This window comes from Piliocolobus tephrosceles, chromosome 6 (genome assembly GCF_002776525.5).
Source record: "Piliocolobus tephrosceles isolate RC106 chromosome 6, ASM277652v3, whole genome shotgun sequence".
NCBI classification, from domain to species: domain Eukaryota; kingdom Metazoa; phylum Chordata; class Mammalia; order Primates; family Cercopithecidae; genus Piliocolobus; species Piliocolobus tephrosceles.
This window is the reverse complement of record NC_045439.1, coordinates 2,462,048-2,480,115: the sequence shown is the minus strand read 5'-3', so window position 1 is coordinate 2,480,115 and position 18,068 is coordinate 2,462,048. Positions and strand designations below refer to the sequence as shown.

At 41.6% G+C, this 18,068-nt stretch overlaps 1 protein-coding gene across 14 annotated transcripts in view; it reads left to right on the top strand.

The window, feature by feature from the left end:
- The window catches only part of MARK3 (microtubule affinity regulating kinase 3), a 115,371-nt gene that overhangs the window by 37,090 nt on the left and 60,213 nt on the right, over positions 1 to 18,068 (top strand). For 11 of the 14 annotated variants that reach the window (XM_023205687.1, XM_023205686.1, XM_023205684.1 and 8 more), the window contains one exon: positions 3,868 to 3,921. In XM_023205687.1, coding sequence (XP_023061455.1) covers positions 3,868 to 3,921 — 54 coding nt within the window. Of the gene's footprint in view, positions 1 to 2,964; positions 3,069 to 3,867; positions 3,922 to 18,068 lie in introns of those variants that run through there. The other 3 variants (XM_023205696.2, XM_023205693.2, XM_023205691.2) reach the window with 1 other exon arrangement.

Sequence of the window (18,068 nt, the reverse complement as noted above, 5' to 3'; positions counted from 1 at the left end):
CCAGTCTGGGCAACAGAGCAAGACTCCGTCTCAAAAAAATAATAATAATAATAATTTGTAAAACCACATTATCTGTTAAAACACCAGAAGCTCTGTTTCTTGGTTACTAATTATGAGTATTCAAGGCCTCAGATCAACTCAGCATTTATTTTTATTTATTTATTTATTTATTTTTATTTACTTATTTTTTTTGAGACGGAGTCTCACTCAGTTGCCCAGGCTGGAGTACAGTGGCGCGATCTTGGCTCACTGCAAGCTCCACCTCCCGGGTTCTCGCCATTCTCCTGCCTCAGCCTCCCAAGTAGCTAGGACTACAGGCGCCTGCCGCCACGCCCAGCTAATTTTTTGCATTTTTAGTAGAGACGGGGTTTCACCATGTTAGCCAGGATGGTCTCGATCTCCTGACCTTGTGATCCGCCCGCCTCAATTTGAGATGGAGTCTCGCTCTCTTGCCATACTGGAGTGCAGTGGCACGATCTCAGCTCACTGCAACCTCCACCTCCCAGATTCAAGTGATTCTCCTGCCTTAGCCTCCCGAGTAGCTGGGATTACAGGCCTGTGCTGCCATGCCCAGCTAATTTTTTGTAGTTTTAGTAGAGATGGGGTTTATCATGTTGGCCAGGATGGTCTCTGTCTTCTGACTTCATGATCTGCCTGCCTCGGCCTCCCAAAGCGCTGAGACTACAGGCGTGAGCCACCATGCCTGACCTATTTATTTATTTATTTAATTTGATGGAATCTCATTCTCTTGCCCAAGCTGGAGTGCAGTGGCACCATCTTGGCTCACTATAACCTCCATCTCCAGGTTTCAAGTGATTCTCCTGCCTCAGCCTTTCAAGTAGCTGGTGAGATTATAGGCATCCGCCACCAAGCCCGGCTAATTTTTGTGTTTTTAGTAGAGATGGGGTTTCACCATGTTGGCCAGGCTGGTCTCAAACTCCTGACCTCGGGTGATCCACCCGCCTCGGCCTCCCAAAGTGCTGGGATTACAGGCATGAACCACCGCACCCAGACAACTCGGCGTTTATTGAGTACTCCTTATGTGCCAATTAGGGCTATAATGATAAATAAGATGTCTTTTCCCCAGTTGAGATATGCATAAGACAGTTCGCGTTTGCCTATTTCGGTAGTCAGTATTTTCTTCTGCTTACTCAGTTTCCCTTGAAACTTATATTTTCCAAATACAAAATTGGAATTCCAACTTTGCGTTTTTCAGGCGCACACACTCGTTTATTCTGCACTCCTTCCCCAGTTCTGATTTGCTTCCTCCTGAAAATGGGGGTGATGGCCCATCCACTCCAGGGTCAGAATTGCTGGATGCCTTGTTGAAGTGATTTTTTTCTGTGGCTCCTCTGGAGGTTATAGACTCGGGGAATAAGTAATATGGTCAGGTGGAGGCTTTAGACCAAGTTAAGCAGGGTTTTTAAAACGTGTTCATATACATAGTGCAGCCATTCTCAAAAGTATGGCATGAGGAGATCCCTGGAGGTTTTCTGAGACCCTTTTCAGGAGTCTGCAGAGTCAAAACTATTTTTGTGATACTATTAAAACATTTGCTTTTTTCATTCTCTCTCTCACAAGTGTAGAGTGGAATTTTCCAGAGGTTCCATGATGTGTGATATCACAACAGATCGAATGCAGAAGCTTGTATGAAATGTTCATACAATATATATTATGTGTGTTATAATGGGCTTATTGTTATTTTGAAATCAGTTGTTAAATACTTTTTTAAATAATTGCTCAGTTTTTATGTGTATTATGATAAATATTCATTGATACTACCCACATTTGGGGGAATCAGTAATCTTTAAAAGTGTAAAAGGGACCAAAAAGTGTGAGAATGTTTGATGTAGAGAAACTGCAAGCTCCTTCCCTGGACTTTGGCTATAGATGCTTTCTTTAAGGGTGGGTCTTCTGGGCCTGGGTCCTGCAGGATGCCCAGTAGGGAGCAGAGCTTCTTTGATCTTATGGGGGTGGGCTCATTTGCTGTTCTGGAGCTCAGGTGCAAAGCTGAGTTACTTGATATTCCCTGGTCATGGCAAAGCCTCTCTCCACTTTTCTTCTCTTCTATTGTCACTTCCATTCTTTTCCCATTCTGGATACCCAGAGTCCATAGAAATCATTTTTACCTGACAGCGATGAGCTGACCAGAAGCTATAGAAGCTATAGTACTTCCTATATCCTAATGGTTTTTAAAAATACTGGCTGGGGCATACTCACCCTTTCTGAACGAAGGCTGCTAGGTGACCCTTTTGTTGCCTCTATATATATTCACTTGGTTAGCCCACAGATTGGTTTGGATCTAGTTCCCTTTCCTTCTTTAACTGCCCAAAGGGCTTTTCTATTAAAAAAAAAAAAAAAAAGTTTTTAAAGTTTTCAGATTCAGTACCCAAGTATTTATATGCTTACCCATCCCAGAGTCAGCTAAATTTAAAGTGTCAGTAAGTTGTAAAGAAAAGATTTGCTACATTGCATATGTTTTTAGAAGTGCTTTCTGTGTGTAATCTCTCTGTCTCTCTCTCTCTCTCTTTTTCTTGGTTTGGAGGAGATTTTCCCCTTGTCAATAAGTGACTTAAATATAAAATGTTATAACAATACATTTATTAGTTTGAAGCCCCCAGATTTTTTCTTTTTTTTTTTTCTTTTAAGTGAATGCAAGTTTATAAAAGAAGTAAAGAAACAGACCAGGCACTGTGGCTCTCACCTGTAATCCCAGCACTTGGGAAGGCCGAGGCGGGTGGATCACCTGGGATCAGGAGTTCAAGACCAGCCTGGCCAACATGGTGAAACCCTCTCTCTACTGACAATACAAAATTAGCCGGGCATGGTGGTGCGCACCTGAAATCCCAGCTACTCCAGAGGCTGAGGCGGAATAAACTATTAAAACTTGGGAGGTGGAGGTTGCAGTGAGCCGAGATCGTGCCACTGCTCTCCAGCCTGGGCAACAGAGGGAGACTGTCTCAAAAAAAAAAAGAAAGAAAGAAAGAAAAAAAAGAAGTAAACCAAAACAGAAGAATGGCTGCTCCATAGAGCAGCAGTATCAGCTGCTTGACTGAGTCTACTTTTAGGTATTTCTTGATTATATACTAAACAAGGGGTGGATTATTCATGAGCTTTCTGGGAAAAGGGCAGCCATTTCCTGGAACTGAAGCTCCCTCCCCTTTTAGGGAACTGTTTAGGTAACTTCCCATGGTTGCCATGGCATTTGTAAACTGTCATGGTGGTGGTGGGAGTGTCTTTTAGCATGCTGATGCATTATAATTAGCGTATAATGAGGAGTGAGGACGAGCAGAGGTCACTTTCGTCGCCATCTTGGTTTTGGTGGGTTTTGGCCTGCTTCTTTACTGCATCCTGTTCTATCAGCAGAGTCTTTGTGACCTGTATCTTGTGCCAAGCTTCTGCTATCTCACCCTGTGACTAAGAATGCCTAACCTCCTGGGAATGCAGCCCAGTAGGTCTCAGACTTATTTTACCCAGCCCCTTTTCAAGATGGAGTTGCTCTGGGTCAAACACTTCGGACATACTTCCCCCATCTTTTAATCCTTAAGAATTGTAGAGGGAAAAAGGTCAATTATCTGTAACTTCAAGCCAAATATGGGTGGTGATATTCCTGCCTATTAGGGTCTCTTGTATTTAGGGTAGAGAGAAGTTTAGTGAGAAAGCATTGGTATGGAAGCCCTTATTTTCAGTTACACAATTTTATAAAGTTACAATTACAAAGTTACAGCTGCTTTTTGTGACCAGCTGAGTTTTAGGTTTTGAGGTTTGCTGCTTGCTTGCTTGCTTCTTAATGCCATATATCTTGGCATTTATCAGTCCATAATTACTACATTCTTAAAATCCATAAATACTTTTTATTCTTTCTAGGTTGCAATAAAAATAATTGACAAAACTCAGTTGAATCCAACAAGTCTACAAAAGGTAAGATTGGTTCAATATCCAGTACTTTTTAAACAATTGTCAGTGCTAATTGCCATCTAATTTGTCCCTTAAATACCTCAACTGTTGTTTTTATTTTATGTTTAATGCCATAAAGCTTCCTATTCCTCAAATGAATGCAAGTTAATGTAGTATTTCATAAAAAATTGTTGGGTTATTTTCGGTTGGAGATTATTTTTAAATGTTCTTAACAGCACAAACTAAAGGCTGTGCTTTTTTTTTGTACTTTTTTATTGATACAGTTGTGCAAGGCTATACTTTTTATTGAATACTCTTAATATTGACTAGAGTTTTTAAAAAATAATACAATACAAAAATATTTTCATGTAATTGATATTGTGCAAATTTGTACCTTTCTTATAGCTAATACTGAAAATTTTAAAGTGAACACTTTGGCTTCCTTAAACCCTTGACACACCATATCTGATTAAGGAGTGATGATTAATATAAAAGGGAAGTGTTAAAGTAAAACTGAAAGTAGAAAAGCATGTTCATAAAGCAGTATTGCCATTGGTATCATTTAACATAGATCAAGTCTTTGCCCTAGTGCCTTTTAGAATCACCTGGGCAGATTTTCGAAAGTCCTAACACTTACATGATAATGCCTCAGCAATTAGGTTGGGCCCAGGCATAGGTATTTCACTCACTGGTAGGACATCAGCAAATAATTAATGATCTTCATAATAAAATCCTTCTAGTTGTTTTTAGCTTTGCAGAGTCTTTTTACATACTTCATTTGATTTCTAGATTTGACCTATAGTAGTTGAGGGGTACAGAGACCATGAACTGGGAACAGGAAGTACTGAATTTAAGTCCTGGCTCTGCCACGTAGCCGAATGTCTGACCTTGAGTAAGGCACTTAACTTTTCTGGACGTTGGGTTTCTCATCTTTAAAGGGAGATAATTTCATCTTATGATGGATGTGAGTATTAATAAAATAAATGCATATAAAAGGGCTTTGTAAACTGCACAGCACTGTACAGGTGTGCGATATTTTGATAAGTGCAATGCTCTATATACATTTCTAATGTATTCCTCATGGTTATTTATATCCTGGTACTTTTGAAGCCCTGTCCCTGTTATGTGTGTGGGAGGTGGGTAGGGAGATAGACTTTCTCTGCACTAAAAATGTTATTTCAACAGGTGGTTCTTTGTGATCTGCAACCCATAATGGGCCTTAAGGCTTCTCAAGGTGGGCATGAAACATCTAAAAATTGCAGCAGTCCTTTGTCCTGAAGAGTAAATTTTATCTATTTCCTTAAACTTTCATATCTTCAGCTATCTAAGGATTTGGTACTAATAAATACACTAGGGGTTACTACAATTTGATATTCAGAACTAAAATTAACATACAAGGATGTTCACTGAGGGCTCTAATCGAGTATTCTATGATGTTACGTACCTTCCACTATTCATGTGCACCTGGATATAGTTATAATCCTAACAGTTTTCCAGGAAAAATTTTTACCATGGTGTTGTATCAAGTTGTCTGTGGTTTTTCCTTCTTGTTTGCTTGCTTCCTTTATTCATTTTTTATTTTATTTTTTTGGTCATGATTTTGCATTGCTGCTCTTCTTTTATTATTTGTCACATCATTATCAGTTTAGTGCATGGTAGTTTGTCTGGTTAGCCCACTAGTGTGATTATGCATATCTGCATCTGAATTAATTTTGGCTTATAATAAATAATTAAAACTTTAAGATTTGTTTTTGGTATCATTCAAGTATGAACCATTCACAGAAGACTTACTCTAAAGCCAGCTCTATCCCAAGTTAAATAACTTGATAAGTATAATATTTTCAGTTTATAGGGCATTGTTTAAAATTGTGTATATAACTTCATATGCTTATAAAGTAAATTAGCAGCATTTTATATACATTTGTTTCCAGTTCTTTTTCACCGAGTATCTTACCGCCAGCACCTGCCCCCATCTTTCTCCCACACCAATTGTGCAACAATGTAGAGTGTACCAGGCAACTTTGTCAGCCCTCTTTGGAATAGTCATTCTTGGAGACTTTTTCCTTCTCAGCACCATTCCTAGTTGTATTACACTTGCTTCAGGAACAGCTCTCTTAGTGATTTAAAGCCGTGGAGCATGCCCTAGCAGCTAACATTCATTGTAAGGAACATTCCGCCATCAGCAGTATGCCATCTGTTTTTACCACCACTACTGAAAAAGGTGGACTGGCTCATTTAGGCAGTGTTTGAACACTTGTGTTAAAATATCGGTTTCATTGCAGGCCAGGCGCGGTGGCTCACGCCTGTAATCCCAGCACTTTGGGAGGCCAAGGCGGGCGAATCACGAGGTCAGGAGATCGAGACCATCCTAGCTAACACGGTGAAACCCTGTCTCTACTAAAAATATAAAAAATTAGCCGGGCGTGGTGGCGGGTGCCTGTAGTCCCAGCTACTCCAGAGGCTGAGGCAGGAGAATGGCATGAACCTGGGAGGCGGAGCTTGCAGTGAGCTGAGATCACACCACTGCACTCCAGCCTGGGCAACAGAGCGACACTCGTCTCCAAAAAAAAAAAATATCGGTTTCATGATATTCAGGCTTGCACACTGGGTCATGAACATTTACTAAATGCACATATAAGTAAGCCTGAGTTGACTATGTTTGCAAATTGATATTATTTTCACAGATGAGTCTCTTCATTTTTCCTTTGTATTTTTCCAGCAATTGAATTAATAAACGTTAGATTTTGGTGAGAGATTTATTTTTCTCCATTGTTTTTGTACTTTTTTTTTTTTAAGAGGTGGGTCTTGCTCTGTTGCCCAGGCTGGCCTTGAACTCCTTGGCTTGACAGTCCTTCCACTTCAGCCTCCCAAGTAGCTGGGTCTACAAATGCACACCACAGCATCTGACTATATACCTTTGAACGTCTCACTGCTATATCTGGAATACTATTCTATTCTTAAACATCTTTTAGGTCAGTTTTTTGTTTGTTTGGTTTTGGTTTTTTGAGATGGAGTCTTGCTCTGTTGCCTGGGCTGGAGTGCAGTGGTGGGATCTGAGTTGACTGCAATCTCCGCCTCTTGGGTTCAAGCAATTCTTCTCCCTCAGTTTCCTGAGTGGCTAGGACTACAGGTGTATGCCACCACACCTGGCTAATTTTTGTATTTTTAGTAGAGATGGGGATTTTGCCATGTTAGCCAGACTGGTCTGGTCTCAAACTCCTGACCTCAGGTGATCCACCTGCCTCAGCCTCCACTTGCTAGGAGTACACATGTGAGCCACCATGCCCAGGCCAAGGTGGGTGGATCACTTGAGGTCAGGAGTTGAGACCAGCCTGGTCAACATGGTGAAACTTCGTCTCTACTAAAAATACAAAAATTAGTTGGGCGTGGTGGCACACGCCTATAATCCCAGCTTCTCAGGAGGCTGAGGCAGGAGAATTGCTTGAACCCAGGAGGCAACAGAGCAAGATGTTGTCTCAAAACAACAACCAGAAGAAGAAATTTGTAACATGTAATGAAATAATTGGTTTTTTAAATGTATTTATGATAGCTGGTTAGTTAGCCAACCTTGAGCATGTTCAGGGATGGAGACACACTCCTTCCCATAGCATCTTGTTTCAGTGTTCAGTGGCTTTGTTATTAGAGCCGTTTCCCCTTCAGACTAGCATCTGTCTTCTAGAAACTTCTACAACACTTTTTAGTATTTTGTCATATGGAGTTACAGTCACTCCAAACATAACCAGCCCTTAGAAGTTGCTATTTTGGGTCTTGTTGATTTTTTCTTCTGCAGAGTAAATCCCCTCAGCCTCATTGGGTACTCCCACAGGCGTTTCGCTCAACAGAAGCCTACTTTATTCCATACTTGGAATTGTTGTTTTTTTTTTCTCCTGCCTGAATTTGTTTGATTCCTGCTAAAATTCATTTAATTGATTTTCTGCCTTAATTCCAGTTTTTTGGGGGATTTTGGAATAATGGGTCATTTGTATTAGCTGCTATGTAAATTGGATATGGATGTCTCTATCCAATTAAAATATTAAACAAGGCAAGAACAAGACTTTTCAATGGAGAATTCATCGAAGTTGATACTGTTGACCCAGTAATAAAGCATTTTTTGAGTAAGATTTAACCACCATTCTTAAATCTAGACTTAGGACAGAAAGGGAAATCCCTGTGTTTTTAAATTTTAATGAGATTTACAGAGGAAGAAGAAAAGGAACATTAAACACAAATATATGCAGAATACCCAGTAGGATTTATTAAAGCATTATTGACTGTAGATTTCATCAGGGTCTTTGTGGGGAAATCCTGCTGATACCCGCCTCAGTCTCCTTCCCTCCCTTCCTTCCATTGGCCTTATCGTGATTCTAAAATAGAGCAACACTACATTCCATAAAATAGAATAAGTGTTCCTATGAGCTGATCAGAAGTTGGCTTTAGAGACAGGCAAAGGCTGAAGAAGGCTGAGGCAGGCCAGGCACAATGGCTCACTCCTGTAGTCCCAGCACTTTGGGAGCCTGAGGTGAGAGGATCACTTGAGCTCAGGAATTTGAGATCAGCCTAGGCAGCATAGAGAGACCCGTCTCTACCAAATAAAAATTAAATAAATTAACCAGGTATAGTGGTGTGTACCTGTAGTCCCAATTACTCAGGAGGCTGAGATGGGAGGATCACTTGAGCCTAGAAGTTGAAGGCTGCAGTGAGCTATGATGGTGCCCCTGCATTCCAGCCTGGGCAACAGAGCAAGACCCTGCCTGTCTCAAAAAAAAGCTGAAGCAAAGAACAAATCGTGTACTGGTCTTTTCAGAGTTCCTTTTCTTTGTAAGGCAGGGACAGGGAGACAGAACAATAGACCACAATAGACTACCCCACATAGAAAAGTAACTGATTAGTTAACATCAGGTTACTTCACACTACATTTTTTTCTATAAGGATTAAAGTAGTGGGAACTTTATTATTGTGCCAACTGAAGTTGGTTAGGTGTGGTTTTTTTTGTTTTTTGGTTTTTTTTTTTTTTGAGACAGAGTCTCGCCCTGTGGTCCAGGCTGGAGTGCAGTGGTGTGATCTCAGCTCACTGCAACCTCTGCCTCCTGGGTTCAAGCGATCCTCCTGCCTCAGCCCCCTGAGTAGCTGGGACTACAGGTGCGTGCCACCACGCCTGGCTAATTTTTGTATTTTTAGTAGAGACAGGGTTCGGCCTGAGCCAGCGTGCCCAGCCAGGACAGTTTAAATCTTCAGTTGGGGGCTGGATGCGGTGGCACACGCCAGTAATCACAGCACTTTGGGAGGCTGAGGCAGGTGGATCACCTGAGGCCAGGAGTTCGAGACCAGCCTGGCCAACATGGTGAAACTGCGTCTCTACTAAAAATACAAAATTTAGCTGAGCGTGGTGACATAGCCTCAGCTACCCGGGAGACTGAGGCACGAGAATCACTTGAACCTGAGAGGCGGAGGTTGCAGTGAGCCAAGATCACACCACTGGACTCCAGCCTGGGCAACAGCTCGAGACTATCTCAGAAAATAAATAGTAAACTGTGCTGTATGGGAAATTAGCTGTTATCTCCTTCTGATTTCTAGGAAGGTCAAATAACTTAATTTAGGTTTGGGAATGTGGAACCTTAGCAGGGATTATTCCATTTTTAATTTTAACCTGGTTTCCTGGGCCCTAATGCAGGAACTTAGTCCCAAACAGTGGCTTCCTATAATTTTTATTTAACGATTCTTCCCTCTTGGTCAGGCTTTCACCCAGGTAAGAGTGTAACCAAAACCTAGGATATCCCTGCTGTTCTCAGTTGCCATCATTTTGGGTTTCCTGTTTCAGCATGCCATTGATGGGGAGTTCTCATTATCATGTGTTTCTTTTGAGTTTTTGTTGTTTTAGCCAGAGAGAAACCATTTGACATCTGATAGGTGGCTACATGGAGACATTTAACACTTTGGGAGGATACAGCATACCACAGAGACTACCATTATGACTGTCATGAGGATCACACCAAGCATATAGAGTATGGTCCTTAGCCAGGGTTTTTATGAACCAAATCAACTACAACTGTATAGCCAAACAAGGAGTCTGCCCATTTTAACCAAGTGATCTGCTCTGCCATACCCAAATCGCAACGAGAAGTGTCATGAACTGCACAGATTCCTCCCTGTTTAATAGGCAATCCAGCATTCTATGACCAGGCTAAGTATAAAGCGAGGAGTGCAAGTTACCCACAGAAGCTACTGACTGTGAATTTTTAGCTACAGCATGATCCTGCCAAAGTGAAAGACGTGGGCATTAGTGAGGAAAAATTAAGAGGGGTAAAAGCCTTGTTAGGAAGTCTCGTTGTTCTGACAGTCGGGAAAAGCTGTCCACAGCCTGCAGTCCACAACTTCTCGTCCTGGTTTGCAGTTTGAATGTCTCTGGTTGTGGCATCTGGCATTCTGGTGAATTCTCTGGGTGGCCTACACATCAGGCATGAGACTTGAAATTTACATCAAGTTGTCAGCTTTGGTTTATAGGGCTTCTGAAATTGAGCAGTTCATTCTTCACTGGCAAGTTGTAGCCAGATATTAAAGAAAGCTAGAAGAATTCAGAATCCAGTTCAGTCAAGAATAATCTTATCAGGTCATTTCTGGAAGTCATTTCTGTGAATTAGTATTTTAGCAGCCTTTTTTGCTTCTAATTTCAAATTGGAAGGTATAGGGCTATTCATTGTGCCCCGCAAGCCTGGTCCACTCTGATACCCCTCGAGCACCAGAGAGCTACCCAGGAAGAGGGAGGCTGTTTTCTTTTTAAAGCTAGTATTTGCTTTGGAGCCACTGTTAGTGCTTAGAGCTCTGTAGCAGTAGCAGTAGTGGCCTTTTCTGGCGTCCTAGGGAATCTTGGTCATGGGCATATCAGGGAACCTTATAATTTGAAAGCAAGGAGAACCAGTTCATGCTTTTCATGTGGTCTATCATGTAATTACTTTTATTGCTGCCACCACTGGGTTATTTTGGGCACTCTTGATTTGGTTTTCTTAAGCCAGTAGTTTTCAACCCTTCTTGTGCATTAGAAACATTTGTGGAGTTTGTATTTCCTTCACAGTACTTTCCTCTCTAGAGGTCCTATCTTGGCGGGTCTAGAGATGTGGCATTCCCAGTACACACCCCAGATGAGAATGGTTCCTAGTCTGCCTTCAGTTTCCCCTAAAGTTCTTAATTTCTCTCCTCTTCCAAAAGGTAACCTATTTTATTTATTTTTTATTGATTGATTGATGGGGTCTTATCCTGTTGCCCAGGCTGAAATGTAGCAGCAAGACCAGAGCTCACTGCAGCCTCGAATTCCTAGGCTCAAATATCTTTCCACCTCAGGCTCCTGAGGTGGCTGGGACTATAGGTGCACACCACCACACCCATCTAAAATAACCTATTTTATTTATTTATGAGACGGAGCCTCCCTCTGTCGGCCAGGCTGGAGTGCAGTGGTGCCATCTCGGCTCACTGCAACCTCTGCCTCCCGAGTTCAAGTGATTCTCCTGCCTCAGCCTCCCGAGTAGCTGGTATTACAGGTGCCCACTGCCACACCCAGCTAATTTTTGTATTTTTAATAGAGACGAGGTTTTGCCATGTTGGCCAGGCTGGTCTCGAACTCCTGACCTCAAGTGATCCACCCACTTCGGCCTTCCAAAGTGCTGAATTACAGGTGTGAGCCACTACGCCCGGCATAGTAACCTATTTTAAAGATGATCCCTTCCCCAAATATTCTAAGTTTCATAGACAGCTGCCACTGCCACTGCTGAATATTTTCTCCCTCTCTGGAACTCTTCCTAGGAATGCTTTAGTGGCCAGTTGCTGGCCTCCTTTCTCTATTGGGTGAAGCACAAGTTATTTTGGAAATCCTTTTCATTTAACAACTTTTTTCATCTTTTTCTTTTCTTTTCTTTTTAACTACCTTTCTCTTTCATTGACTTTTTAGGCCATTAACAAAAGTAGTAACCACTGTAAAAATAGTTGTTACAGTGTTGCTTGTTATTTACAATCAAGTGTCTACATTCAGATCAGTGTCATAAATCTGATAAATTAATACAAATGGGGATGGCAAATGAAATCCAAGACAGGCAGTTCTTACGTTGATTAATTGATTGATCTGATTGATTGAGACACGGTCTTACTTTGTAGTCCAAGCTGAAGTGCAGTGTCATGATCATAGCTCACTACAGCCTGGAACTTCTGGGCTCAAGCAGTCCTGCCTCTTGGCCTCCCAAAGCCCTGGGATTATAGGCATGGGTCACTGCCCCCAGCCTGATTATACATATTTAAAATATTAAGAATAAACCAGGCGCAGTGGCTCACACCTGTAATCCCAGCACTTTGGGAGGCCGAGGTGGATGGATCACCTGAGGTCAGGAATTCAAGACTACTCTCACGAACATGGTGAAACTCGGTCTCTACTAAAAATACAAGAAAACTAGCCAGGCGTGGTGGCGCATGCCTGTAATCCCAGCTACTGGGGAAGCTAAGGCAGGAGAATCGCTTGAACCCGGGAGGAGGAAGTTGCAGTGATCCAAGATGGCACCACTGCACTCCAGCCTGGGCAACAAGAGAGTAACTCTGTCTCCAAAAAAAAAAAAAAAATTGAGAATAAAAATGTATATATGTTTGTTTATTTTTAGATTTCAAAAGAGATAGAAGAAATAAAATAATAATAATAACGGCTTTCGGTATTGTTGCTTCTTTATTTAAATTTATTGCCAGATTTTTGTTTTGGCAAGAAATAATACAGCTTGATATTTAGAACACATTATAAACTGAGAACAGTAGAGTGTATTTTAGAGATTGATTGTTTGTTTTTGGAATCGAGGTCTCACTATCTTCCCAAGCTGGTCTCAGACTCCTGGGTTCAAGCATCCTCCTTCGAGGATTCCAGTCTGCCTTCCAGGGAGCTGGGATTACAGGCACACACCACCATACCCAGCTAAAGTATGTTTTTCATTGTGCCAATGATTCATTATGCTATTTTAGAAAAGTCACCAAGGAACCAAGTATTTTAAGTGGGTTAAAATACTTGGTTTACAGACTTAAGTGGGTTACAGGATAGCCTGGACCCATTTACAGAAAATGTAAACTTGGATACAAATTAGGCTTTATGACAGAATTATAACAGTAACATCAGCCAGAATCACAATCACATATCTGGAGTTTATTGTGTGCCAGCTGCTGTTCCTTGCACTCTGTATGTCAAGCATCCTTTCATTGTAGAGGTGACAGGGTCAGGGAGGTCAAGTTACCTAGACTCAGTGAGTGGTACCGCTGGATTGGGATTAGGTAGTATAGTTCCTGGAGTCAAATTCTACACACACTTTATATTATTTCATGTACTTTTCACAACAGTCCTGTGAAGTAGCTGTTGTCTTTTTTTTTTTTTTTTGAGACAAGAGTTTTGCTCTTGTTGCCTAGGCTGGAGTGCACTGGCACCACCTCGACTCACCACAACCTCCGCTTCCCCGATTCACATGACTCCCCTGCTTCAGCCTCCCGAGCAGCTGGGATTACAGGTGCCTGCCACCACACCCAGCTAATTTTTTTGTATTTTTACTAGAGACGGGGTTTCTCCATGTTGGTCAGGCTAGTCTGGAACTCCCAACCTCAGGTGATCCACCCGCCTCGGCTTCCCAAAGCGCTAGGATTACAGGCGTGAGCCACTGTGCCAGGCCGAAGTAGCTGTTTTCAAAATCTGTCTTATACGTAAGTAGGGTGAAGCTCTCTTAAGATTTTGTGGCTTTTTCGCTCATCCAGTGAATAAGGGACTGAACTAGCCTTAGAACCTAAATTTATAACATCAAATAGCTTTCTTTGCATAAGTTCCCTTGGAGCCAGTCATTCATAGTACTTTCCATATGGGAAGGATAACAAAGGAACATATGGAAATTCACCCTGCATGTGGTAGATACCTAGTAAAATCTGATAAGTTAATTTTGTTAGTACCAAATTCATTTTAACACTAAATTAATTTTTCCTGATGTTGCTCTGATTCTAGGAATCTTGACCACTAGAACCTTGAGTTTGGGAGATGGGAAAATTCTTAGTTTGTCTTTGAAATATTTGATCATAAAAACCACATTGTTGGCCGGGCATGGTGGCTCAAGCCTGTAATCCCAGCACTTTGGGTGGCCAAGGCAGGCAGATTACTGAGCTCAGGAGTTCAAGACCAGCCTGGGCAACATGGCAAAACCCTGTCTCTACATACAGAAGTTAGCCAGGTGTGGTGGTGCACACCTGTAGTCCTAGCTACTTGGGGGGCTGAGGCTGGATGATTGCTTGAGCCGGAGAGGGCAAGGCTGCAGTGAACCATGTTCATGCCACTGCACTCCAGCTTGGGTGACAGAGCAAGACTCCATCTCTTAAAAAACAGACGCACACACACACACACACACACACACACATTGTTGCTACTCTTATTTTACATTTTTAGAAAACTGCTTTGTTGTATTACTCAGCTAAAACTAAGCAATTTTTTGAAATTTAGTTTTTAATTTTTATTAAATACTGACTACATACAAAAGAATGTTCCATGTTTAGCATATAAATATGTATATGAGATGAGCACCCTTATACTACCTGCTTCAAGAAATAGATCTTCAACCATACCTTTAAATCAGTCCCATTTTGTGCACCTCCTCAACCTGATTCCTTTTCTTCATTGCCCACCTGCTGGGTAACCACTAACAAAGATTTTGTGTTATTATTTTCTTGCTTGTCTGTATAATTTTACCACATATGGATCCCTCATCAATGTAGTGTAAAGGGTTTTTTTGGTCTGTTTTTTGTTTCTTTTGTGTTTTTTGTTTGTTTGACACTGAGTCTTGCACTGTCTCCCAGGCTGGAGTGCAGTAGTGCAATCTCGGCTCACTGTAACCTCTGCCTCCCAAGTTCAAGCAATTCTCGTGCCTCAGCCTCCCGAGTAGCAAGAATTACGGGTGTGTGCCACCACGCCCAGCTAATTTTTGTATTTTTAGTAGATACCAGGTTCTACTATGTTGGCCAGGCTGGTCTTGAACTCCTGACCTCAAGTGATCCACCCACCTCGGCCTCCCAAAGTGCTGGGATTACAGGCATGAGCCACCGTGCCCCGCCAGTGTAGTGTAAAGTTTAAAAAATTGTATAAATGAACTCATGTTGTGTGTATTCTCCTATTGGCTTTTGCTTTCTTTTTCTTTTCTTTTTCTTTTTTTTTGAGACGGAGTTTCACTCTTGTTACCCAGGCTGGAGTGCAGTGGCGGGATCTCAGGTTACTGCATCCTCGGCCTCCTGGATTCAAGTGATTCTCCTGCCTCAGCCTCCCACGTATCTGGGATTACAGGCTTGCACCACCACACCTGGCTAATCTTTGTGTTTTTAGTAGAGATGGTTTCACCATGTTGGCCAGGCTGGTGCCGAACTCCTGACCTCAAGTGATCCGCCCGCCTCAGCCTCCCAGAGTACTGGGATTACAGTTGTGAGCCATCATGCCCAGCCGCTTTGCTTTCTTTTACCTACGTTGTGTTCCATGTTGATGTATTTTGCTGTAATTCACCTTCACTCCTATGTCCATTTTCAAGAATATATAATATCCCATTATGTGAATATGCCACTCTGTATTTATTCTGTGATTCAGAGACGTTTGGATTGCTCTTTGTATTGCAAACATGACTGCTGTGAATTGTCCTGTGTGTATCCTGGCACACTTGTGAAGAGTTTCTTAAATATATATACTTAGAATTCTGGTATCACAGAGTCTGTCTACACATCCTCCTTCTTCATTAGAGAAGGCCAAATTATTTTTAGAGCAGGTGTGCTAATTTATATTTCCATCAGAAGCGTGTAAGAGAACATAAGTAATGTAGCATCCTCATCAAAATTTGATATTCTCTGATTTTTTAAAATTTGTGCCATCACAGGAGAATCGCTTGAACCCGGGAGGTGGAGGTTGCAGTGAGCCCAGATCGCGCCACTGCACTCCAGCCTGGCGACAGAGTGAGACTCCATCTCAAAAAAAAAAAAAACAAAAAAATTGTGTCATCAGTTTGGTAAACATAAAAGTGATATAGCCAGGCATGGTGGCTTGCTCCTGAAATCCCAGCACTTTGGGAGCCTTAGATGGGAAGATCTTTCAAAGCCAGGAGTTCGAGACCAGCCTGGGCAACAGAGCAAGACTCTGTATCTACAAAAAGATTTTTTTTTTTTTTTAATTATCTGGGCATGGTGGCATGTAGCTGTGGTCTCAGATATTTGGGAGGCTGAGGATTGATTAAGCCCAGGAGTTTACAGATGCAGTGAGCTGTGATCGCACCACCACACTCCAGCCAGGGCAACAGAGCAAGATCCTGTCCTAAAAAAAAAAAAAAGAAAAATCTCATTGTGGTTTTAATGTAACATTTTCCTGATTACTGATGAGGTCATGCATCTTTTTATATTTAGGCTTTTTTGGTTCTTCTGTGAAGTACCTATTCATCTTTTGTTTAATTTCTAGTGGATTTTTTTCTTAGTTATTTTAGGATATCATTATATATCATGGATTCGATTGTATATGTGGCACATACCTTCTACTTGATGGTATTTCTTCACTCTCTTGATATTGTCTCTCAGTGAATAGCAGAGGCTCCTAATTTTAAAGCAGTTGAATTTACCAGTCCTTTTTTTTTTTGTATGCTTTGTACTTTTTGTGTCTTTTTGTTGTTGTTGTTGTTGTTGTTGTTTTTGAGACGGAGTCTCGCTCTGTCACCCAGGCTGGAGTGCGGTGGCACGATCTCGGCTCACTGCAAGCTCTGCCTCCCGGGTTCATGCTATTCTCCTGCCTCAGCCTCTCGAGTAGCTGAAACTACAGGCGCCTGCCACCGCGCCCAGCTAATTTTTTTTTTTTTTTTTTTTTTTTTTGTATTTTTAGTGGAGACGGAGTTTCACCATGTTAGCCAGGATCTCCTGACCTTGTGATCTGCCTGCCTTGGCCTCCCAAAGTGCTGGGATTACAGGCATGAGCCCCCATGACCGGCTCTTTTTGTGTCTTCCTTAAGAAATTCTTCTCTAGCTGGGGTCATAAAAATATTTTTCTCTGTTGTTTTCAAGTGTTTAATCTTTAAGCTACCAGCAGTCATGGGTTACGAGGTAGGGATCCGGTTTCATGGGTTTTCGTATGTATAATCACTTGCTGCCTCACCTCTCCTTTCTTTACTGATCTGCATCATGGACAGAGTCTTCAGGTCTAATCACACACTTTGTTCTTCAGAAGTGGTTGTTCTAGTTCACTTACCAATTGCCATTTGAAAGGCAATTATTTTTATTTTATTTTCATATTTTTAAATTTTATTTTTAATGATAGGACACCAAATGATTACCAGAACCCCAAAATACATAGGTGAAAATCTAAGCTAAATTAATAGAAACACAGGCATGACAGAGAAGACTTCATCACTTAACTCTCTTAGGCCATTCATTAATTACACAATAAGTAGGGGAAAAAAGGCACATATCTTAATCTACAGCACCTCCATGGCCAGGCACCGTGGCTCACTTGAGGCCTGTAATCCCAGCACTTTGGGAGGCCAAGGCGAGCAGATCACGAGGTCAGGAGATCAAGACCGTCCTGGCGAACATGGTGAAACCCCGTCTCTACTAAAAATACAAAAAAATTAGCCAGGCGTGGTGGCAGGCGCCTGTAGTCCCAGCTACTTGGGAGGCTGAGGCAGGAGAATGGTGTGAACCCTGGGGGGTTGGAGCTTGCAGTGAGCGGACGTTGCGCCACTGCATTCTAGCCTGGGCGACAGACTGAGACTCTGTCTCAAAAAAAAAAAAAAATATAGCACCTCCATTAGCCCATATATAGCTGTTTTAATCCCTTTTTCAGGATACATAACAGCTATGTGCTAGGATATTATTGTCGTAACTATTCCAGTGTGTGATGACTATGAGGTAAACTATTTTCTCAGAGTTGGGCAATACATAACATTTGAATAAACCAGACTTAACATCTTTCTAGGCTATATAATTCTAATGTAGAGCAATAAAAATAGAAGCAAACAAAATATACAAACGTGGAACCTATAAAATTCTTGGATCAAAGAAAATTACAAACAAAAATTGCAGTATATCTAGAAATTAATGATAATAAGCTGTGTGTCAGAACCTATGTTACACTGCTTTTTGGTGCTCTGGGAAATTTGTACCCTGAAACA